The sequence below is a fragment of the Dendronephthya gigantea genome, unplaced genomic scaffold (genome assembly GCF_004324835.1).
Source record: "Dendronephthya gigantea isolate DGI-Jeju-01 unplaced genomic scaffold, DenGig_1.0 000115F, whole genome shotgun sequence".
Classification (NCBI taxonomy): Eukaryota; Metazoa; Cnidaria; class Anthozoa; order Malacalcyonacea; family Nephtheidae; genus Dendronephthya; species Dendronephthya gigantea.
In genome coordinates this window covers 511644-536042 of record NW_021163125.1, presented here as the reverse complement: position 1 = coordinate 536042, position 24399 = coordinate 511644, and the positions used below count along the sequence as shown (strand labels likewise).

Genomic DNA, 24399 nt, shown 5'->3' with positions numbered 1-24399 from the left:
GTGACGATGTGTTTTAAATAGGCAAATATGAAGTAGTGTTATAATTCAAATAACATGCATGCGATTGCTAATGTACGCTGTTGTTGTTATATAAATCACGGGAGGACGGTTGAACAGCGGGAACTTGGCGGTGCTAAAAATATTACACGATAAAAATATTAATTAAACCAAGAGCATTAGGAGACTGCTTATGAGTTAATTACGCACGTTCAGCTGTTTCTAATAATTTATACTCATAATCCATTTATCTCTTTAAAATATTTAAAAACATGTTACAATACTATATTGATCTGTCTTAAACTACAGTCCTTTTTGTCTTTAATTAAAGTTTAAGCGATAATATATCTTAATGAATTTTTAAAACAATAGATAGTTTGAAACATAAACATTGGTAAGTGTTTTTAAATTAAATTTCAACATCAAACAGTACTCGCCGACACGTACATAGAATCCAAGTTTCTGAATACAATAACATATTTAGCTAACATTGTGCACGTCCGAGGTGTTCTTGGAACGATAATAACAAGCAAGTCGTATTATTTATCTATGAGATTTATGATATTTTATGTAGGCTGTTGCTAATGTAGGCTGTTGTTGTTATTTAAATCACGGGAGGACAGTTGAACAGCGGGAACTTGGCGGTGCTATATAACACCCATACATTCGTAAAATGATTAGAATAAGAAAGCAATACAATAATTCTTGATCGGTATAATATAATAACTCTTCGGTATCCTTGAGACTTTGCTGAAAATTACCCACCCCTGGCATGCCCCTAAAAACATTTAGCTGCCACTGAAATGACGAAGAACTATTGGAATTCTTTCCAGAAGGAGACATTGGAAAAATGGCTTTGAAACTGACGATTTGTTTTTTGCTTGTGGTGTTGGTGGCTGCCGTTTATGACGTGGATGGACGCATGATCATTCAAGGTTAGACTTAATGTGTGTATCGTTATCATACTTCTAATGTTATTGAGCGACTAGGTACTTTCTAAAGGAAACCGTTAAACTATTTTTACAAACAACTAACCTGGCTAGCTGATTCAAAATCTTGCGGCAACCTTTTTGATACGTGCTTTCTTAAGAATATACTAGAAATACACGAATGCAGAAACCCCTCGCCTTGACAGCAAAATTCCACTATAGTTTTCAAATATGAAGTATTCGATGTTGTTGTCATGCTAACAAGATAATTTTATTCTTTATATTTTTGAAATGGTTAAACCCTGCAATAAATTTCACTTTTTAAATAAAGCGCGAAGTTAGCTTTAGTAAAAGATTTTGTCGACAAGAGATCTAATGTAATAAAGTAGCTATAGGGCAAAATAATGCTGCACAGAATAGAAGTAGTGTTCGAAAATCTGCAAAGTTGCGAAACACTTGTCATCTTCGTTGTGTTATAAGATTCTTTTTTTGATACGCGAGGTACGAGATCTTTACAATAGTTTTAACTAAAGTTCGCTAATGTTCTCTTCTTTCTCCGTTCTTCTCTTCTCTACTTCTCTATCTTCGTCGTTTTGCGTTCTTGTCTTTGGTCGTCTGTCCTGTAGGTTGAGCTTCTTAACGTTTCATAAGTTAATCTTTACTCCGCTAGTCCACTGAAGGTTCAGGTGCTGTGCACGCCCTTTTATAATGAGGGTTCAGTGACTCTTGCATACGTCATCAACCATAGTGGGCTGATCCTTATCCAGCCAATCAGCGTTGTACATGTAACCAGTGGGTTGGTCTTAGAAGCTCGTTCCAGCTCTCATATCTTGTTTATTTAAGGCGTTGTCGCACTAGTCGAGTTGGTCTTCTGCTCAATCGATCAATACTTAAAAATGTTCACAACTTAAAATATTCATCATCAACAACTAGTAAAATATACCAACAATACGTCTGTGAACAATATCTTTTAACTTAAACTATTTTCACTCTTATTTTATCGAATTGAACTTGTGATGACGTAATCTATTACATGCTTGACCGAGCAACATTTTTAACACAATTGATTGACATATGAACTTGAATGGCCTACAGCGCGCACACTTTTTTTAAAGAATGCGACCATTAAGATAAGTGACGACTTACGAATGTTTATCCAGGTATTAATTCTGAGAGGATTATATTTATTTTCACCTTATTACTTATTTAATCCCACGATATGTCATACATGAAAGGGAAAGGCGATTAATGGTTGCGAATGGGCCGAAATTATATTTACTCAGGCGTCTTGCGGCAAAAATTAATCACTAATCCCTGTCATGCTCTTGTTATTTCTATTTTTATGGCTATTTTTATATGCGTATCTCAATCACTATGAAGCCTTGCGTAACAATCCTCCTCACCTAGAATAAGCTGTCCCCAGCTTCGTGTGAGCTATAACGAACTTAAGTTAACTATATACCATACATATATGTGTCTACAATTTCCCAACTATTTTAATTTTCTTTTGAGCTCGGCGTGGCTATCACGGGCATATTACCAAATGCCTAATAACTGAGACCATACACATAGTATGTGTTGTTAAACTACGACAACACTACATACATAACTTAATTATGCCTATATGTACCTCAGGGGTAATCTACAATTTAGAATATTCCGTTTACTAAGCGTAACACAATATAGACGAAAACAACTATTTACATGAAGGCAGGGGCGAAACTGCTTGCCTTCCTAAACGGATGACTCCTGGGACAAGTTGTTAGAAACGGATGGGCATCGGGGCAACCCACAGTCAACACATTCGTCCTGTATAGTCATGTCCTGTAACTCAGATTGATCGTTGTTTATCTCAACGTCAACGTCACCTTGGTTAATGTCAGTTTGATCAACGTCAGCTGATGTATCAGATTTTTGAAAACAGTTCCGTTGTTTCAGTATGTATTGATAAAGGCAGAATACTGTCAAAAGTACGAGCGCACCCCAGAGTAGGGAACCACTTAAACCTCCCAAAACATCATGAAAGAATCCACCTGCGCCACGGGCAGCGTGCTCAAATGCGCGACCGGATGAATCTATAACGTTTCCTGTGGCTTTGCCTAAGCTGGTAATGACTTTTTCATCGAGATCTCCAAGGCCTGTTAAACCGTCATGTAGCGCTGATCCTACTGCCTTTATGATATGACTTCCACCGGAAGATATGCCTGATAGAGTAATACCGATTATTTTGCCTATTCCTAATGCGACGTTATTATCCTCGTCTGCTGCTCGAATGTTGTCTAGTTGTTCTATTGTTTCCTGAGTCTGCGCAAGAATATCAAGGAGCGAGAATGTTTCAAATGGCTCTGGAATATATCGTAGTAATCGTGGATTAAGATCGCCAAGTTTTAGTATGGAATTGGAGAAGGCCGGTAAATAAGTCTTGGTATAATTAGTTTTAAACGCAGTGCCATTGCGGTTGATATACCACAAAGTTCCTGAATGATCAGCAATATATGTGGCGTCCGGAATATTATCACATGGTATTGACTTAGAATGGCTATAAAGTCGACGTTCGGTAAGTGAGAGATACTGAATCTGATTGTTTGCATGAAGATAAACTGGAAACTTCGAATAACATGTACCGTTATAAGTCCGATTTAAAAATAAAGTGTAATTGGTTTCATTATAACATCGACTCAACAGATATGCATCTCCATTTGGGCTTATTGTGTGACCTTCTCTGCTAGAGAACCATCGGGAGCTACTGTGGGGGAAGTTTTCAATTGCCCACCTGTATATCCTAGACATTTGTTGGCGTTGGCGACATATGTTTTCCCATGAACGAATCATATTTATACGTTCCTGTTCAGACAAGGCAGCTAAATGACTAACGAATAAGTTAACTTGTACGGAGAACACGCGTGCAAGACTTCTAGTAGCCTGACCAGCCATTTTAAGGTGCACATCCCTAACTTTTAATGACTTCAGTTTGTTTTCGAGTTGGGCTAGTGTGCCGTTACGATGTGCTAAATTAATTATAATATATCCGGTATCAAGAACCATAATTGTTTTTTCGCGGGTTTCTACAACTGTGCCGCTAATGCTCAGAGATGGAATGAGTATGTAATTATCAATGCGATGCGCTGTAAATTTACCAAGCGAATGATACAACCGGGTATCATGGTGCCTGAGTTTTTTCCAAACAATCGAACTTTTAGGTTTTTCGCGGGGTCGACAGTAATATCGAGAATAACGACAATGAGTATGTGTCAAGTGCTGTTGAATATACCTATCCTTTCCTGTAAGTCGTGCTAAATATTGAATCACTCGAAAATGAATATAAGTATTCGTCCTAGTTTTCAGCCACTTACAGCTATATGAATCAGGGGTATGAGTTCGCCATTCTCCATGTGAATGCTGTTTCAGTTTTCCATAGCGTGTCTTATGATGAATTACCGCTTTAATACATTCGCGATTAGAAACCGAAATTGTATGCAAGGTATGATGTCTGCTTTTGTGACCGAAAAAACTCAGAACACGTCATCCGTAATCGTTGGGCAGTGCAATGAAAAATAGGCAAACTGGAGCTCCTTGGCGAATATTGCAAAACATCAGCTTCGAAATATTTAACTTTAGAATCACTTAGGTGCATATCATGTTCACAATGTGAATAATCGGTAAACTTATATAGTGCGGTATGGTATACGCGTGAACAGTCGTAAAGAGGTCCAAGATTAATGGGGTGAGCAGACCCTATTGTGATACATGTTACTAGTAATATCAATATTGCGACCAGATGATATACTGATCTGAAAATGCGTTGTGCTAACTTGGAATTCCGCTGCTGGTTCGATGTCAAGGTCAAGGAGTTGATAGAGGGTTGTTCTTGTGTTACCATATCAGATTCTGTCACCCACGAATTTTGTTCACTCGGAAAACCTAACCATTTTACTAGGTATTCTTTCTGACCCTTTCTTAAGCGTGTCTTTAAAACTTTTTCAATTTGGTATATTTCATCGTCATTAGAATGATCTGGCTGATTAGGCACATTTGAGGCATGCGTTTTCAACGTTATTTCTTGCGTTTCCTCGTCAGGGTGTGATTCAGTGTCGCTTGTGGTCTCAAAGCTGTCAAGTGGAATATCGTCTTCGCGCATACTAAAATCATCATCAACTAAGTCATTAGGAGGCTCAATTGGTCGCTCATTTGCGTCATAAAAGAGTTTCATACGATTGACATGTACTGGTGTCGCGATTAGGCGATTTGCTAAATTCCTCAACTTAAAGTTGACAGGTGATACTTTCTCCGCAATGCGATAAGGACCATGCCAACAATGTAACAATTTCTTTGACAAACCCTTTTGGGTCTTTGGGGTAAATACCCAGACTCGTTGTCCGATTCTATAGGTATCTGGTTTCGACTTTAAATCATAGCGGGCTTTCATTTGTTGTTGTGTTCGTTCTGTGTTTGCTTTAGCTAATCGCTGCGCTTCCTCTAACTGAGAGACGATACGGGCCCTGTGCTCCGCAATGGATGTCGAGAGCTTATCAGTTTGCGGCGGTAATATATTGACATCTATAGGTAAGCGTGGTTCGCGCCCATATAGGAGATAGAATGGGGAATCCCCAGTTGTCGCCTGTGGTGAGGTCCTATACGCGAACAATATTGATGGTAAAAACTCATCCCAGTCTTTTTGATTTGCCGACACATACATTGATAATGATTGTGAAATAATGCTATTAAATCGTTCGACAAGCCCGTCCGTTTGTGGATGATAGGCGGTTGTGTTCAGTTTCTTAATATCTAAGAGACCGCATACTTCACGGATTAACTTTGACAGAAAATTTTTACCTCTATCTGAAAGCAACGTTTTTGGCGCTCCATGTCGACAAAATATTTCATTCACAAGCAATTTAGCTATTACTGAGGCTTCAATTGTCGAAACTGCAAATGCCTCTGGCCAACGTGTAAGGTAATCTGAAAACTACAACATATCGGTTGCCTGAATACGATTCCGGATATGGCCCTAAGCAATCCACAGCGACTCTATCAAACGCTCCGTCGACAGGAATTGGTAATAAAGGAGCCTTAATCCTATTTCGCGGTGTCTTACGCGTTTGACAATCAATACACGACCTTACCCAATGCTGTATGTCAGTGAACATACCGGACCAATAATAGTGCGTCCTAATTTTCTCGTACGTCTTTTCTAAGCCTAAATGTCCGCCTAGCGGGCTATCATGAAATGATTTTAATATTTCGAAACGCAAGGGAGTGGGTATGACTAGTTGAATTTTAGTATCGGGACGATTTCGCCCCGCCGGAGTCAACAAATGATGCAGTAAGCCATGTTCGTCTAATAGAAATTGGTCCGCTTGATGTAAAATAGTTCTGGAACTTTTCTCATCGCCTGGCAGTGTTTTTGTTTCTAGATATGTAATAAGTGGTGCCAAATCCGCATCTTTTCGTTGCATTTCATGAATTCGTGCTAGCTCAGTTGGGACAGGCTTTAAAGCAGCTAAGGTATCAGTGCTTGGATAAGCGCGTCGCGAAAGACCATCAGCATTGCCATTAGCTATGCCTGGGCGGTGTTTTATTTCAAAATCGAATTGCTGGATAAATAACGACCAACGCGCTAATCTTCCGGTGACATCTTTGACACTCATAAGCCATTTTAAAGCGTTATGATCTGTGTGAACCGTGAACTTATGCCCATACAAATACGGTTGGAATTTCTTTATACCGTCGATTACTGCCAACGCTTCTTTCTCTGTAGCGGAATACGAGAGCTCTGCCGAATTTAAACTGCGCCCTGCGTATGCAATGACAACTTCCCGGTGGTTTTGTATTTGTCCTAGAGTCATGCCTAATCCGTCTAAACTTGCATCCACATAAAGATCGAATGGTTTTGTGAAATCAGGGTAACACAGAATTGGAGCTGATATTAATGCCGTTTTTAAGATATCGAAAGCTAGTTGACAAGCATCGGTCCATTGGAATTTTACATTCTTATGGAGTAACTGCGTCAGTGGTTTGGCAATTTTTGAGAAGTCTTTCACAAAGCGACGATAATAATTAGCTAAGCCAAGAAAACTACGAATATCCTTAATCTTTTTTGGAACAGGAAAATCTTTTACTGCGCTGATTTTATCTGGGTCTGGCTGAATTCCTTCTCTCGAAACAATGTGGCCTAAGTATTTGACTTTAGAAAATGCAAAATGGCATTTAGTAGACTTAAGTTTAATGTTTGCTTGTCTTAGGCGCGAAAATACCAAATTCAAATGTTGTAGATGCTCTTGAAAGGAATGCGAGAATATAATTATGTCATCGATGTATATCAGACATATTTTCCAGTTTAGTCCGCGTAAAACGTTTTCCATCAACCGCTGGAACGTAGACGGGGCGTTACATAATCCAAAAGGCAGTACATTGAATTGGTATAGGCCATCATAAGTGGTGAATGCAGTTAATTCTTTGGACGATTCGTCCATTTCTACTTGCCAATAGCCAGAAAACAAATCTAAGGTGGTAAAGAATTGTGTTTGGCCTAATAAGTCCAATGATTCTTGAATGTGTGGTAAAGGATAAGAGTCCTTTTTTGTTACAGCATTCAGTTTCCTGTAATCAACACAAAAACGAGTTGAACCGTCTTTTTTCTTTACAAGCACTACTGGACTTGCCCATGGGCTGACTGAAGGTTCAATAATGTTGGCCTCAAGCATTGTCTGAATATGTTCGGTTATCGTATCACGTTGTGTTGGTGCAGTGCGATATGGTCTCTGTCGTATAGGTGGAGAACCATCAGTAAAAATTTGATGTCTAACAATGGAAGTTCTTCCTAAATCGTGTGTGCCTTGCGAAAAAATATCTGCATTATCTGATAAAAAGCCATGTAATGCATTCAATTGATCAGTCGTCAGGTCTGGTGAAATGTCAAATTCATCATCTGTTTGTTCAGCTAAAGAATTCTGCTCAGTGGATAAATCATGGTTATATGTTTGTTCTGCTGATAAAGACATAATATTGCTAATCTCACTTTGTTTAAAAAACGTGCCCAACGTAGTATACCTATAAATTTTAACCGGTTTTTCAGTAGGGTTTACCAACCGAAAGGGGACAAGACCTGATGGGGATACGTACACAAGCGCTGCGGCGCCACAAACATTAAATCGCTTCGGTAAATTTGAGTTAACCTCAATCAAACCCGTTATTTCAGTTATATAATTGTCCTTAAATGTTGCTGGGATGACACATTCTGAATTGGAGAATAACATGAGTATCAGCTGCATAAATGATATATCCTGAATTCTCATGAGGTTCAGTTTCTACATCTGCGAATGGTAATGGGTCTTTCGTTATTTCGACTGTTGGTTCGTGGTCGGTAGTCTCAATTTGACGCGTACTAGGTGTATTAAGCATAACAATATTGTCACGATCAATTTTGAAATACCCAGATTTAAAATCTATGATACAATCAAAGCGCTCAAGAAAATCCTTTCCTAAAATAGCGATGTAATGAAGCTTAGGTAAAACACATGTTTTTACCATATAACTAGTGTTGCCTATATGAAATTCCAGATTTACATCACCTAAAACCTGAACTATTTCACCACTCGCGGTCTGCGCTGTTTTACATTGCCCAGATGTTCCTAAAGCCAATCTCGAATTTTGTCGAATTTTCTCCCAGAAAGCTTGATTAATAACGGTAATAGCCGAACCCGTATCAATGAGAATATTAGTATCAAATGCCTTCGATTTTTCCAGCCACAGTCAAATAATATGTTTTGCGAAGTTTCTGACAAATATATGTATTATTTGGATTTGGACGTTTCCGTGCAAAGAGAAAACAGGGTTCGTCGTGGTATGGATTAGAGGTATATGCAGCTTCTTGCTGTAATACATTCATCGGCGGTGGGGGTGGGGGAGGTGGTGGCAATGCTGGAAAGCGGGTAGGCCTTGCTGAATAAAGGTTTGATTTTGGGTGGTTTTGAAAGTTGTTTCTTACAGTTTGTCCCTGTGTGTAATGTTGCGGCTGAAATAATGAGCCTCTGGGCGCATTAAGATTTGTTCGGCCCTGTGAGAAATTTGGGCGGTTCAAATTTACAAAACATCGATTTGCAATATGCCCGACTCTATTACAACGATTACAAATTGGTCGCCCATCCGTAGTGCGACGATTACGTGAAGTATTGTAAGCATTTGAAACTAATTGTGCCGGTCCTACTCTCGATCTTGGAATCGGCGAAGTAGCCTGAACTTGATTTTGTAACCTCGTAAATTCTTCACGAGTAACGTAATTCGGAAACTGATCAGAATGGCTATGAGGATTACGTGTTGTTTGAACGTGTGCTGTTGAGTGCGACGAAACAAAATCTATAGGCGTTAAGGTACGCGAACTTGGGCTTGTTAGAGCTGCAGTTATTGGATGCGAAAGCGAATTTTTCAAACGCGCGGCATCAACAGCGGCGGCATATGTATCTGGTAGCTGCAAAATAACATGCTCTTTCAGATCTTGACGTAGTCCTTGAACAAAACATTGCATAGTTTCTGCATCTGTAAGCTGTAATCGCGCTGCTCTAGCGTCAACATCATCAAGGTAACTTTCAAGCGGCTCTACTGGACCTTGCGTGCGGTTATTTAGTTCTTGGCGCCGGAGGAACTGTTGATGTGGTGATACAAATACTTGTCTTAAAGCATCTTGTAACGCTTCTAAATCTGCGCGAACTTCATCAGTTTGACGCTGACAAACGCGTAGCGCGCTACCACCAAGAAACATTATAAACCCATTTAACTGTTGCTCAGGGGTCCACCCATTAAATGTAGCATAACTGTTAAATTTTTGTAACCATTCATCGTAGTCTTCAGTGGGGGAACCACGAAAAACTGGCGGTGGAAGACCACTAGCTCTGGGAGGCGCCCCTACAATTTGATTTTGTTGTTCCTGTAGTCTGTCGGTCATTTGTTGTAGTAATTCGAGGAGACCCTGTGGTAAGGCTTGGGCATGCTCATCCATTATTGGGGCCCTGGGAAAAGCAGGAAATTCGGTTTCTAAGTATGACAATGAAGAGAGGGAAGTATCTGAATCAGAAGTATCCAAAAGAACAGAAGGCTCGTTCCCACCCAAAGATGTACAGTTTCGTGTACACCAACGCGCAGGGTCCAACCCGAGAGAACTTATGTTATGAGATCGCGTTCGCCTAGCAATTGGCTCGTCGTTTTCAGAACTAGATTCTGCTACGCTCATTAAACTGTAAAACTCTCTTTTATATGTAAAACATATTACTAGACTAGATATAGAGCAACGTTATTATATAGAGAAGAATATAAAGTATGTAAATTGATCGATTTAGTCAATATGCCAACTTACGACCAGCTCAACACTGGGAGTAGTTCGTCTTCCGAATCGTCTTCGTATCCAGCTGGAACTATACGATATTCTGGCTCACAGTAGCGGGACTTTGGAACTTCGAGTCGCAATTTTCGCATATACTCCCCAAATTCCAAACTTAACGGACTCTCCGTTTGGGTCGCCGCGTCTTTTGTTGTTGTCGTTGCTGTTTGGGTGGCGGCGGTTGTTACCGGGTTCGTTTCGGTTGGCGTTGGCACAAATACTACAGGGATGTATCGAACGTACGGTTCCTGCGGGTTGCTCATGAGGCCGTTCCTCCACCAAGTTGTTATAAGATTCTTTTTTTGATACGCGAGGTACGAGATCTTTACAATAGTTTTAACTAAAGTTCGCTAATGTTCTCTTCTTTCTCCGTTCTTCTCTTCTCTACTTCTCTATCTTCGTCGTTTTGCGTTCTTGTCTTTGGTCGTCTGTCCTGTAGGTTGAGCTTCTTAACGTTTCATAAGTTAATCTTTACTCCGCTAGTCCACTGAAGGTTCAGGTGCTGTGCACGCCCTTTTATAATGAGGGTTCAGTGACTCTTGCATACGTCATCAACCATAGTGGGCTGATCCTTATCCAGCCAATCAGCGTTGTACATGTAACCAGTGGGTTGGTCTTAGAAGCTCGTTCCAGCTCTCATATCTTGTTTATTTAAGGCGTTGTCGCACTAGTCGAGTTGGTCTTCTGCTCAATCGATCAATACTTAAAAATGTTCACAACTTAAAATATTCATCATCAACAACTAGTAAAATATACCAACAATACGTCTGTGAACAATATCTTTTAACTTAAACTATTTTCACTCTTATTTTATCGAATTGAACTTGTGATGACGTAATCTATTACATGCTTGACCGAGCAACATTTTTAACACAATTGATTGACATATGAACTTGAATGGCCTACAGCGCGCACACTTTTTTTAAAGAATGCGACCATTAAGATAAGTGACGACTTACGAATGTTTATCCAGGTATTAATTCTGAGAGGATTATATTTATTTTCACCTTATTACTTATTTAATCCCACGATATGTCATACATGAAAGGGAAAGGCGATTAATGGTTGCGAATGGGCCGAAATTATATTTACTCAGGCGTCTTGCGGCAAAAATTAATCACTAATCCCTGTCATGCTCTTGTTATTTCTATTTTTATGGCTATTTTTATATGCGTATCTCAATCACTATGAAGCCTTGCGTAACAGTTGTATAGAATCTGATCAATCATGCTCCGATAATCATAGTAACTGTTGGCGGCTTGCTTTGGAAGGACGTTGCTTCTCCGAGAAAGAGGCTATGCTGAGAGAATGTAAGAAATCGTGTTGTAGTAACAACAAACACGAGAAGTGTATGGAATGGAAGAATGGTGGATTATGCCATCAACCATATATGCATGAAAACTGTGTCTCTGCTTGCGAATTTAACTGCGACTGCTGAACTTAACACAATTTCGTTCGAAAAGAACAGTTATCACGAACATTCAAAATCTTTGTAGACAATATAATTATGACGGTAGCACGTAAATTTTTATGAAATATGTATTTTTCATAAGTATCCAGCTATGCAGTGTTTAATTAAGTAGTTTAATTTCTCGATAAAATATTTTCCTAATTGATATGTTTTATTTGCGACTAAGCTATAAACACGAAATTTTTGGGTGTTTTGATATGATAATGTGAGTAAAGTCTAGCGCTGAATATTTACAAGCTATATCACCTATAACTATTAAAACTAAATAAGAATTAAATCACGCATAAATCGTTTACTACTTAAGATTAGAGTTGTATAGGCCTTCCAACCGCCACGACGAAACTGTTAGCAAACCTACTTGTTTTATATTTTGTGATTTTTGGAATTGAAAGACAATTATTATTCCGTAGAGAATAATATACCTATAAAAAGATGGCCCTAAGTGTAAACAATAAACCTGATGGCCCTGGTTTAAACAATAAACTCTGCTGGGGGGGAGAGTTTTTCGGGTCTGTTAAAAGTTTTCTGTAATTTTTAGCGCGTACTATTAAAAGTATTAATATTGCTCTGCGAAGGTATCAGTTAAATTCGCAACTTCTCGGCTAGCTGATCTTGCAGAACCAGCAATGAGATCTCTTGTCCGCGCTAGTAAGTTGGTATTTCCTTGGTGAGCAGATCGATGAAGTTCCATTTCGCTTCTAACACAGTCACGAACAAGTTCAGCGAGCTCATTTGACGGCAAAGTTGTTGTACGGCCTTGACCGCCTTCGTCCGCCATTTTGGAATTTGGATATTCGGCGCGAAATTAGTTACGGGGACTGGTTTCGAATCTGTTGAATAAACTCTATGTCCGGGAACTTAAGTTCCCGGACATACTTTAGAATTTATATATTCGCCAATTTAGAATGATTTTATACTCTTGAAGTTGAAAAAATATTAGTTTAAACTTTAAATAGAATGTCTAAGCCTGAATTTGAGATTGTTTTTAAGTTGAACAAATGTTCACAGTTGAAATTGAATAGATATGCTGTCATATGCACCATTGTAACGTTTAAAGTTGAATAAATATACAACATTTGTTGAAGTTGAATGAAACTGATTGCTTGAATATAATTATTCAACGTTGGAATTGCATGCAAAATACGTAAAGTTGAATGCAAATATATGTTGTTGAATTTTGCAACAAAATGTCAACCATACCGATGTCGAAAAGTATGACAAACCATCCCCTGTTATTCGATTATTAGCTATTTCGCAATAACATACAAAGGTTTCGCAACTTCCTGTCCGGCATTTAGTTCTCCCGCTCTTTTGTTTACATTGTTATATTACAAAAATGTCCGCCAAGTTTTCCCGCGACGTCGTGTTTGTTCACATAGAGCAAAAAAGGTTCAAAAATTTACGAAACAATATTTTAACTCCCGAGAGATATATTAATGAACTATTTGTCCGTGTATTTGCTAAGCTGGGAGGGCAGTACAGGATATTAATATCAAACATATTATTCGAACAGCCGAAAGAAGCCAGGCGTCGGTGACTACGGACGCAAAGTCTATTTTAGAGCAATTCGCATTTACTCATTATATCTTGACTTCTGACCAAGAATCCACCTGTTGGTAAGTGAACAAGTATTCTTTTGTCGACCTAAGAATGGAAGAGATCGAAAGTAATAAATGTATATGAAATCCGTAATTTTTAAACCCATACGACTTGGACTGTAATCAATTCTTTATGCTGTGTTGAGCAAGCTATTGCAAAAAAGATCAAAAATTACCTCATGAAACTTGATGGGATGGAAGGTTTGTGTTTATCCAGCATGTATTAAAAAAGTTAAGTTGGGACGTTCATCTAAGTTATAAAATATGTAATTTTATCACGCATTGTGGCAAAATGCGAACAATGGAAACATTTTGTTGTTTGCGTTCAATGTGGATTGTGGAAATTTTCATTGTTATCATTACAAAGAATGCCTTGAATTATGTTACATAAACGACGAAGAGTAATATAAAAAATGCATGCAAACGATAGACTAAATATTTTTGACAAACTAACACATTTAGTTTCTCTCTTTGGGTTTCGAATTCAAATTTTGATTTGAAAACATTTGGCGCCCTTCCTCGCTAGCTTCAGTCATAAAGTGCATCACACATGTTTTATACCAATGCATCGCCCTATTTTAACTTTAGATCTAGGCGCCAGTTACCCGATACCGGATTGGTTTTCGTATTGGATAATCTACGCTGATTCGATATACATAAATTATGGTCTCGGATTTGTCGTGATTACACGATATCGGATTAGTTTTTCGTATCGGTTAATCTACGCTGATTCGGTATACATATGGTATCAGGTTTGTCGTGATTACACGATATCGAATTAGTTTTCGTATCGGTTAATCTACGCTGATTCGGTATACATATGGTATCAGGTTTGTCTTGATTACACGATACCGCGGATTGGTTTTCGTATCGGATAATCTTCGCTGATTCGATATACATATGGTATCGGACTTGTCTTGATTACACGATACCGGGTTAGTTTTCGTATCAGATAATCTTCGTTGATCCGATATACATATGGTATCGGATTTGTCTTGATTACACGATACCGGATTGATTAAAAATACAAACAAAATGGCGTACAACGAAAGGCAAGCAAAAAGTTAAAAAATATATACGGGGCAAAATATTTATGGGGCAAAATATATATGGGGCTTATATTTATATATAAATCATACTATTATATATATATAATATATTAGTTATATAGGGCAGGAATTCCAAAGACCGTTTCTTGCATCACCCATACGCAAGTTATACAGTAGCATGGTTCGCGACTTAGATGAGCGCAAGTGAATCCCTCATTACGACGGAAAATGGGAGAACTTCATATCCGTTACACGCAACAACACTTACGACTCCGCTGACACGAAAGCTTGCCTTTCCTCTACATTTTGGAGTTGGAAACGTTCGTCCTCTTCGATTTTGGTTTCCGCATATTCTTTCCGCTTTTCATGTTGAATGGTGTCCATCAACGACTTGTTGTGGGTCTCGGGAAGCAGCATGATTAGAAAAGCGCTTGCGAGAGACAGCACACCAAGAATAGCAAATGGCACAAACGTCGCTGTATACGCGCCCTGAATAAAAACAACGTAATATGTCAACGCGTCTTTTGAGACAAGTCGTTAAAAAGTCGGTAAAAGCACAGTTAAAAGCAACATTTTGGCGTGAAACGTACCAGCAAGAATATCTGTGGCGAAAGCATGCCTCCAACTCTTGTCCAAGCATTATTAACACCAAGACTTATATTCCTAAAACATGCATTAAACATGTTTTCATAAAGATGTTCACTTTGCAATAACGCAGCGCATGCTCTGCGATCACAGTTGGAATTTTCAAACAACAAATTTTAAGTTTTAAAAGATTTGTTGAAAATATTGCAGGGAACTGTAACACTAATTAATATACTAAGTTATTTCATCCGAATATTCAGTACAAAAACTTGATTTAACAACGCAAAATTGCAACTGTGATCACAGAAACTGACAGTGTAAACTGGGCCTTAGAAAATGTGGGGGGGGGGGAGGAGTCACTAACTAGAAGGATTTTATGTCAACGTTATCCTTATTATTCATATGAATACAGTATAGAATGGGATGATTTTTTTCGAAAACCACCCGAATGCTTACTCTGAGAGCAATTACCCGTGTTAGACAATTATTCGTATCACTTAATGCAAATGAAGAACAATGTCTACATATTTTATATTGTTTTTAAAAAAATTCAAAATTCATTTACGTTTTATAATTATATACCTACCGAATAACAGTCGGATATAATTCAGCAGTAAATGTAGCTGCAACATTCATTGTGGAAAGTGCGGAAGACTTTCCAAGAAGCGCAGTCGCGGTTCCCAGAATTTTAACTCCGGTTGCATCTAGCGGAAAGGTAAATTTTTATCAATACATACATAGGCAATGTATAGGCCAGGCGTTTTATAACGTTGCATTCAGCTACCCGCGTCTCAAGCATCAACGCATTTTTGCTTTTCTTACCTGATCTTAATATTGTTGCCGAATGCAACGTTATACGTTTTCTAATAAAGCGGCGACACATTGATTCGAATTAGCGTGCAGGCTCATACTATCAGCAGGTGTCTCATGTAAAATACAGATTAGTAGGCGAAATGCATATCTTTCGACTCTTCGCCAGTGAACCGCTGAAAACCGAGCCTGCTGTATTGGGAGAAATTTTGACAGTTCTGACTGGCGTGGTAATATTTAATTTGCACGCAGAAAGGCTATAGCTATATAGTTTCTAAAGCCAGCAAACAGTTTCATGCGTTTTCTGACTGTTTCTCTTTACGTAGAAAACGCCCAAATCAATTTATTCTGCAAGATTTTGCAATGTAAGTACTTCTAAAACTTTTTTAGGCAAGCTGAATGTGGAAAGTTTCTAAAGATTACCTGACTCAACTGCGGTTGTTACAACTGAGATCACATTCGCTATTCCACAAATCAAGAACGCGAGCGCCAAAGGCCTCCGACGACCAAACCTTAAAGAAGATCGTGCATGTTATATACTGTAACAACATAAACAAATATTTACGATTAGAACAATTTCTCTTAACGCCATGTTACGCGGTGCAATTTTTATTGCAATGCAATGGTTTATTACACTCCATACACGTTTCTCACAATTACATTTTGAAGACTTTTCACTACCTTACATCTCTTAAAAGTAGAATTCATTGCAAGTTGCCTGAAATTGCACCGTATAACACAGTCTTCAAGGCCCATTTACACTAGCAATTTGTGCAGCGATTTTCTCCTTTTGATAGATGCGAATGAGTAAATAAGTTATGGATGTACAAATAAGGACACTTATACATTAGAGCATTTATAACTTTTTCCTCGTTTCCATCCGTCAAAAGAAGATATATACGGCTACTTTATGAGGTAAAATAGCTACGTACTTTGGGACCGCCCAAAACATCAACAAGACACCACACATGTCCGTTGCTTCACTTATAAAAAAATTGACATATTTATCACCGAATAGGAACGAAATATTAAAGGCCAATCCAAAAAAGGCAGCAGAGATGGTGAACCTACATGTGATGAAGAAATATGATTAAATATACATTAGGTGTACAGTCGCAACAATAGCAGCGTTCGGATAAGTGTTGAGCAAATCATTAGCATATATTTCTTTGTTTGTTGTTTTGTAGAGTTCATCTTATATGCAGTGGGGGTAAAAATTCTGAGTCCAGTCGATAATTTTTCTTAATCTACGATAAATAATATCTTGTGAGTTGGAGAATGGATATGTTGATCTGAACGTGCACATTTTATGATAGTAATGCCCCCCATATGCATGTTTTCTGGTTATTCGTATGGTATTTAAATTGTACAAGAAATGTGAATTTTTCTTTTGGTGGACCAAACATGGCAAAGAGAAGGCCTACAATGAAAGGATGTCTCAGCGAAAAATTGAGGTGAGGTTATATGTGCCGAAGGAAAAGTTGGAAACGTTTCGTGAATCAGTTTCGTATTCAATTAAATGAAGATCTGCGAGACCAAGCGCAACTCCTGCAAAGGAAGATAGAAAGAAAGTAGAAGAAAAACCAGTGAAACGTCCTTAATCAACGTTGGAACAGAATTGCAGTAGTGCTAACAAAACTGGTTCACTCTATGCCAGAAAAAGTCAAAGCTGCATGTTTTGAAACGTAAAAGAGATCATACAAAATTTTAGAACAGCGCCAATTTGTTTTAAATCCTATATGGTGATTGTACAGTGCTGTTGTTATATTAATCTCAATCAAACTTTTGACCCCCACTGTATTTTCTGTATCGTCTTAGTTTTACTGAAAATTTCAGGAATTAATACTTTACCACACAATAATCAGAATGAAGCTTTTCATTCGCAGTGACGGGGACCTGTAAAGATCTAAAACGTTGGCCTTTCTATCATGCTGTGATTTGAGACCATCCTGAATATCAAGTTCTCCTATTTTCCGCATAATCTCTTCGGGATATGGCAACTTGTTGAAGTGAACTATACGACGAACAATATGCTCCACTTTGTCAAACCTTTTATGAACGATTAACCATCGGATAGACTCGGGAACAAAACTAAAATTTAAATACATATAGGTTATGTACGGTATATACACACCTATAACTAAAAAAAGATGGCCATGTGTAAACAATAAACTTGATGGCCATGCATGTGTAAACAATAAACCTGAATTTCTCATGTTTAAAACATCTTGTGTTGAGTGTCGGGTTTTTTAGATATTGTTTTTGATACACCGCATAAAATCTTTAAACTAGTTTATCTTCCAAATCAAATCTAAGATCCTCAAACCACTTTTTCGAGTAAACATTTCAAGTATCTAGACGACGGATATCGGAGCTGTAGCTACATAGTACGTGACGTGGCTAAGGTCTTTTTACAGTGTACACGATCCAATTTGCTGGATTCCATTTAGGTACTATTCTACTTTTGATATTAATTTTATAGTCTGTTCAATGGAGTACTGCTTTACCGATAACACATTCAATTCCATACGCCAGAAGTTAATTGAATCCGACAAACTGGATTGTGTGAACAGACCTAAAGCTAGGCATGACGGGGTCAGGCAGAAATTAGCGAAGCTTCTCTGTAGCCTGTCCATAGAAATTAAACAAGCGTCATCTCGTTATAGAGATGTTTAGCTATAAGTACTATAGTTCTGATATAAATTTGAATCAGAAATGAAGCATATTTCAAGAGATAATTTTATTATGTCGGCACGCGGAAAACCTAGGAACGAAGATCAATCAACCTAGCGACCAGTCGCGACCAATCAGATCGCAGTTGGCACTTGGCATTGATTTCGCGAAAAAACTGGGAACAAAGACGCCGAGAAATAGATTTAATTAAATGTATATGTGATGTTGCCACTCTGAGTAGCAACATCACATATACATTTAATATACACACCTGAGTCTTTGCATTATCACTATAAATAGATTTAAATTTCACAACTAGTCCCAGTCCTTTCCCGCCTTTAGATATCACCTGAAAAGTTAAAGTTCATAGAAATGAGACTACTTACCACAACAAAAGTAGTTGAATGAATGGAATGAATGAGATGGCCAGCTGAATATATCTCCAGTCCCGTATTAAATATGCAAGTATGCCTAAAACCACGCCACCAGTCACTGAAATAATGCCAAAAAACACACCAGCTCGTGCACGATACTTCGTCTGGAACAGCTCCAACGCCAAGACGAAGGATACTATAAAAGCGGCCTGCACGAATCAGAAAAAAGAAACGGACATTCACTGGACCCATTGAACAACATTTAATAGGAAGAGCATCACAAAATATTTTATATTCTTGAGATGCTAATTAACGCCTATATTCAAAACCTAGCTCCCTCGTACTCATTGAGACCGAGACATATGAAAGGTAAAACATTAAAAATCAAGTTCTTTTTCGAGTGGAAACACCGAAAAGATATCGATATGAGGTAAGCGAGATCTCCCAATCACCTAATTCCCCATTCCGCAGCTCCAATCACCAGATGCAGTAGGAGGAACGTTAGGAGAATACGAGAGAAGCTTGTAAAACACGACTCGTAGTTATTATAAGCCTCCGATAACGTGCATTATAATATAACATTTATAGTACGCGCGTGCTGATTGGTCGAGAAGCGTGTTTCTATATAACTGTATAGAAACACGGGAATTTTCCCGCCGAATTTGACAAGCGAAGTAATGTAACGAAAATGTGTAGCTAATTGAATCAAATTATAATATTTGTACGAAATCCTTTTATTGAGTTGTATGTTAAAAGAAATAGAAAACATTTTTTTTGTATTTCTATACAGTTATACAAACACTTGTAGGCGTTTGGAAGAACTCGAAGTAACGTGGAAAAGTTATTTCTTGTTCTCCCAAACTTCCATGCGTGTTTGCTATTTAACAATTAGACAAAGAGTCCGAGTTATCTATTCGCTCATAGACAACGAAGGCGTGTTGTCTAATTGTTTTAGTATACACCCTGTACCTAAATATATTAATTTCGAGAAAATAATCGATACACCATAATAACACCGAAAAATAATTTAATTAATTCAATTTTATACGGTCGCGCGAGCGAATTTTTCTCAAACGTTCACCATCACGAATAGACAATGGTTGAGTAGCCAATGTTGAATGTAGGATTTGTAATAGACAATAGTCGGGTATATACTAAAACTGTATAGAAACACGGAATATGTTTTATATTTCTTAATTATTACACAATTAGAGATTCTGATTACATCCCTTCGCATTGTCAATTTCGGCAGAAAAACCTCCGTGTTTCGATACAGTTACAGAAACTCGCTTCTAGACCAATCAGCACGCGCGCACTCGCTATAAAGCCGATTCTTCATTACATTTCATTAATTTCAATAAAAACCTCGAACATTCGTTCCGCTTATTCATGCAGCGATATTCCCTGGCCTTCGGAAAATAATTGTTAAGTAATAATTTTCTGCATTTCGCCTAATTCTACAAATAATTGCCATCAAATATTAACAGCAGCCTCGCCCAGATTTTAGCAACAGTACAGTAGGACCACCAGAAGGATGACTGAGAGGCAATATTCATGTATTTTTGTTCTGAATTATTAATTTGTTTTGAAATCAATTGTTCTTACTGCCCTCTCCCAAATTATCATTCCAGCAGCAGCACTGAGCAAGGTCCAGGCCTAAGGCTCTTTTCCACTAGCTGCAAAATCAACTTGCAAACCTGTTGCAAGTGTTTGCATCTAATAAAAAATAAACTGTCTAGCATCATCATGTTTAGACCAAGCAGTGAGCTAGGGAGTGGAAATTAGTTTTTGGCTTTTTGCAATGAGTGTGTGAGAGAATTAAGGGGGAGCATTGGAGATAATCTTGGAAAGTGCACAAAAATTATGCCCAATTTCTGGAGTTCATAGCAAATAATTCTTACATACTTGTGTTTGGATACCAAGGAAAAATCTCAAGGTAACAAATGCATAATAGTTTCGAAATATGAATACTCCAAAACTTAAAATTCCTCCTGATAATTGAGAAACTGCAAGTGTAGGCTTTCGACCATACTTGTCAGCAAGAAACCCGTAAATGAGGGAACCAACCAGAACTCCACCAAAGTACACTGTTGTTGATAGTTCACTTTTATATGCATCATCGCAAACAAGATCAAACTGCAAAATTAATTTAAACAGGTTATTAATTTTTATTAATATATAGATATATAATAATAACAGCCTAAAATTTTTGTGTCTGGTTTATATTGCAGTCTGTTGCAATTTTATATCATCATATGCAACTAAATAAGCTAGCCCTATGCATGCTAGATTTATCAACAACTGCAATATGAATTAAACTGGATGAGCACTTACATAGTATTACTAAATATAATAACCGTACACACAGATGCAAACTACACTGACTGATTTTCTTGCTTTGAGTAATGTATTATTGCACAACAGAGATATTGCATGGGGGCTCAATTTTGATGCTTCAATCTAATTACATTTACTAGTCCTGAAATCTCGTTCGCACAGTCTGCATACTTTCCAGTCAGTGGTTACCTATATACACCTTGTTAAAACAAACCAAATTGAACATATGTATTAATTACTGTAATTGGAACAAACTAAATTTATTCCATCATTTAGTCAGATTAAATAGCATTGCTCTTTGTTGTTAAACTTTTACTCCTAGCTCATTACATGTACACTATGTAGTAAATCATTATTGTCGGTGATCAATGAATAAAGTGCTTTGTTATTTTGAATAAGTTTTAAGGTCATAATTAACATTTAAGCAAGGCAGGCAATTAACTATTATCCAGCCCTTATGGGAGGAATGATACAGGATCATATCATCAATAATCATATAATCAGTAGTTTATAATGTTGGTGGTACAAGGAGAGTTATAGTTTGTCAAACTCAATTTACACTAGTCAGCTATTAATTACCTCTGATATAATTGTATTCCCTCGCTCTTCCAAATTGTATGTCCATCCATTGCGGCATGGCTCTGACTCGTTCCCGCTATGTTTTGTGTAAATCGAGCAACCGTCGAACTGTTCTTTAGTGTCTCGCACCACAAGAGGTATAAAATCACGCAAGGTCTGATTTGCAGCTAATGTACAGTGATGTGGTGTCTTTGCCGCTAAAAATACCGCTAAAAGATGGTTACACATAACATACACTAGGTTGGTCGCCAGACAAAAATATGAAAGCATTTGAAATTTGCCAGGATCACCGATATTCTTGAATAATTCTTCCACTTTGTCCATTTATATAGAACTGATTATTTATATATTATATTTGATATATTACTTTAGATAAAAAATATATATACTATGTAAAACAAGAAGGGACCCAGTCACAGAGTCACCCAGATGTTTGCATCCAGTTTAATTTTGCGATCTGTGATCACAAAGGCGGGTTTCCACTTTCTAGGAAATTTCCTTTCTTGAGAAATTGTGGCCCAAAAACCTCCCTAGTATAGCTTCGTTTTTTAGAAAATATAAAAAGCATTATCCAATTGGACGAAAACTTCCGAGCACTGCGACATGTCCCCCAAAAAAGGGGTTTCAGCACTGAGCTATATAATAATTCCTGGAGGACCGGCTCCTGATCAGAAAGTGAAGCAAAAAACATGGCGGATTTTGAGCTTTGTGACGTCACCTGGTCCCCTTTGCCCATGGTAGTTACCACTGACATACCGCGATACAAAGTGAAAAACTATGTCCGTCACCCTCCCGATTTTTGACTGATATCAGTTTTTTGAATATTATTTTATTCATCTTTCCCGCCTCACTTTAAATTAAAAAATGCCTAAGTTTTGCTGCGTTTTTGGTTGCCATAATTCCTTCTCGAAGGAGAATATTACCTCCCACCGGTAAGTTATTTATGCAACTTCTTTATTTTATTGTTTTTATTGCACAAAAACACGACTTTTTTCACATGTAAAAAGAAATGGCGTCATTTTTTGCACACAAAAAACAGTTGTAATAAATTTAGAGTTGAATCTCTCTAAAGTTTAAAATAATTTGCATTATATTGTCGTGTTTTGACTGTTTTCAGCTTTCAGGATTTTTTTTATTGTGTTTCGTGACCGCAAACGGCCAATTTATATTTGTATTTTTAGCAACTATTTGCCGATGAAACTAGGAAATGTATTTGTTGATTTGAAAAATGAAACATGAATGTAACTACTCCGTCCTAAAACTATAGAATTCACTTTAAAATGCGATTTAAAGTTTGCCTTCAGCATTTTGTTGTGGACGTCGATCTTAAAGTGTCGTTAAATTACCGAATTTACTTACGCTTACTTGCTTTATAGAAAAACAAATCAAGCATACAATGCAAATTATTTATTAACCCATCCCTTTGATGATTATATATATATATAAAGGTTTTGTACGAAGTCCAGTCATTCAATTATTATCTGTGCTCACATCATGGCTGCATACAGTTCTTTTGATTGTGGTAATGCTTAAAAATGCGGTGATATCATTTTCATGCAATAGGCAAAATCAATTTTACAAAAACCCATGTACTACAAAATACATATTTTGATATAATACATAAATAAATGTATTTAAAATTTGAGTTAAAAAACATTCAACTAATGCTAGTTTAGTTATTTGTTAACTATATAGTTACTGTAACATAATACTTTATTTTAACATTTAAAAAAAAGCTTTCCTGATGCTGAGAAAAGACCTGAGTTACATGCCTTATGGATGGAGAATATAAACAAGAATGTTGCAGTTGAGTTTGTTCCAAATAAGGGAAGTCGTGTTTGCTCTGAACATTTTAGTGTGGACATGATGCAAAAAGTTGGGAAAACCAGAAAAACAATGCTGTTGCCATCTGCTATCCCAACAATATTTCAGAAGTCTCAGGTTTGTGCCTCTTTTAAATTGGTGAACAAGTACAAACCTAATTAATTATCACTGGTCACCTGCAATTCATATAGTTGTCAACTGTGGAATATGTATATATATCCCAATACAAGGCATGAGTACCATTTTTTCTTGTATTTTACACCTTAATGATTTTCAATGCATTATCAATATTAAACTGCAAATTTAACATTTCTGTCCAGGTAACACAAAGTGTGGAACATGTAGAGGTTGCATCAAAAGATGTCACAAATTGGGTGGTTGACAGAAATTGTGTAAGTAAGCAAGAAGTAGCTGAGCATATGGTAATTTGTGAAGACAGCGCAGGAGATACAACAACTGGGAGTACTAATAAAGTAGTTGCTCAGGGTGTCACTGATGGTGTCACTGAGGTAAGCTCTCTTAATGTAAGTGTACAGGATATAACTAAAGAGGTTACTACTGATAATTTAATTGCACATGGAAGAAAAAGAAAGGCTTCAGATGAAGACTTTGATGAGATGGTTATTAATGGGGTAAGTACTGCCAAAAAAATACACGTTAGTCATGTGAACCATGATCACACCTACCATATCAGTAAATCCCCTCGCAAAATGAAGAAACGTGTAGACAATCTTGTAAAGAACATGACTAATTTGCAGAAGAAGTTTAAGGTATCAAGACAAAAAACAAGGAGACTTAAG

The 24399-nt window shown here is 37.5% G+C and overlaps 1 protein-coding gene across 1 annotated transcript; it reads right to left on the bottom strand.

Moving 5' to 3' along the window:
- Positions 1 to 11109: 11109 nt before the first annotated feature.
- On the bottom strand, positions 11110 to 22397 carry LOC114535305 (organic cation transporter protein-like). The gene is made up of 10 exons (XM_028556674.1): positions 21776 to 22397; positions 20765 to 20995; positions 18872 to 19068; positions 17664 to 17903; positions 16745 to 16879; positions 16236 to 16324; positions 15589 to 15706; positions 15008 to 15080; positions 14686 to 14906; positions 11110 to 13618 (listed from the first exon to the last, which is right to left on the bottom strand). Exons 1-10 carry the CDS (start codon positions 22097 to 22099, stop codon positions 13615 to 13617), a joined length of 1632 nt encoding a protein of 543 aa, XP_028412475.1. The 5' UTR covers positions 22100 to 22397; the 3' UTR covers positions 11110 to 13614.
- Between the last annotated feature and the right edge of the window lie 2002 nt (positions 22398 to 24399).

Excerpts from the sequence above, each read along its gene's own strand:
- LOC114535305 (XM_028556674.1), bottom strand. The coding sequence starts at position 22,099 with ATGGACAAAGTGGAAGAATTATTCAAGAATATCGGTGATCCTGGCAAA. Across the intron at positions 15,707-16,235 it reads AACAACCGCAGTTGAGTCAG|ATGCAACCGGAGTTAAAATT; the intron begins GTAATCTTTAGA and ends CCTTTCCGCTAG. Across the intron at positions 14,907-15,007 it reads CGCCACAGATATTCTTGCTG|GGCGCGTATACAGCGACGTT; the intron begins GTACGTTTCACG and ends GTTTTTATTCAG.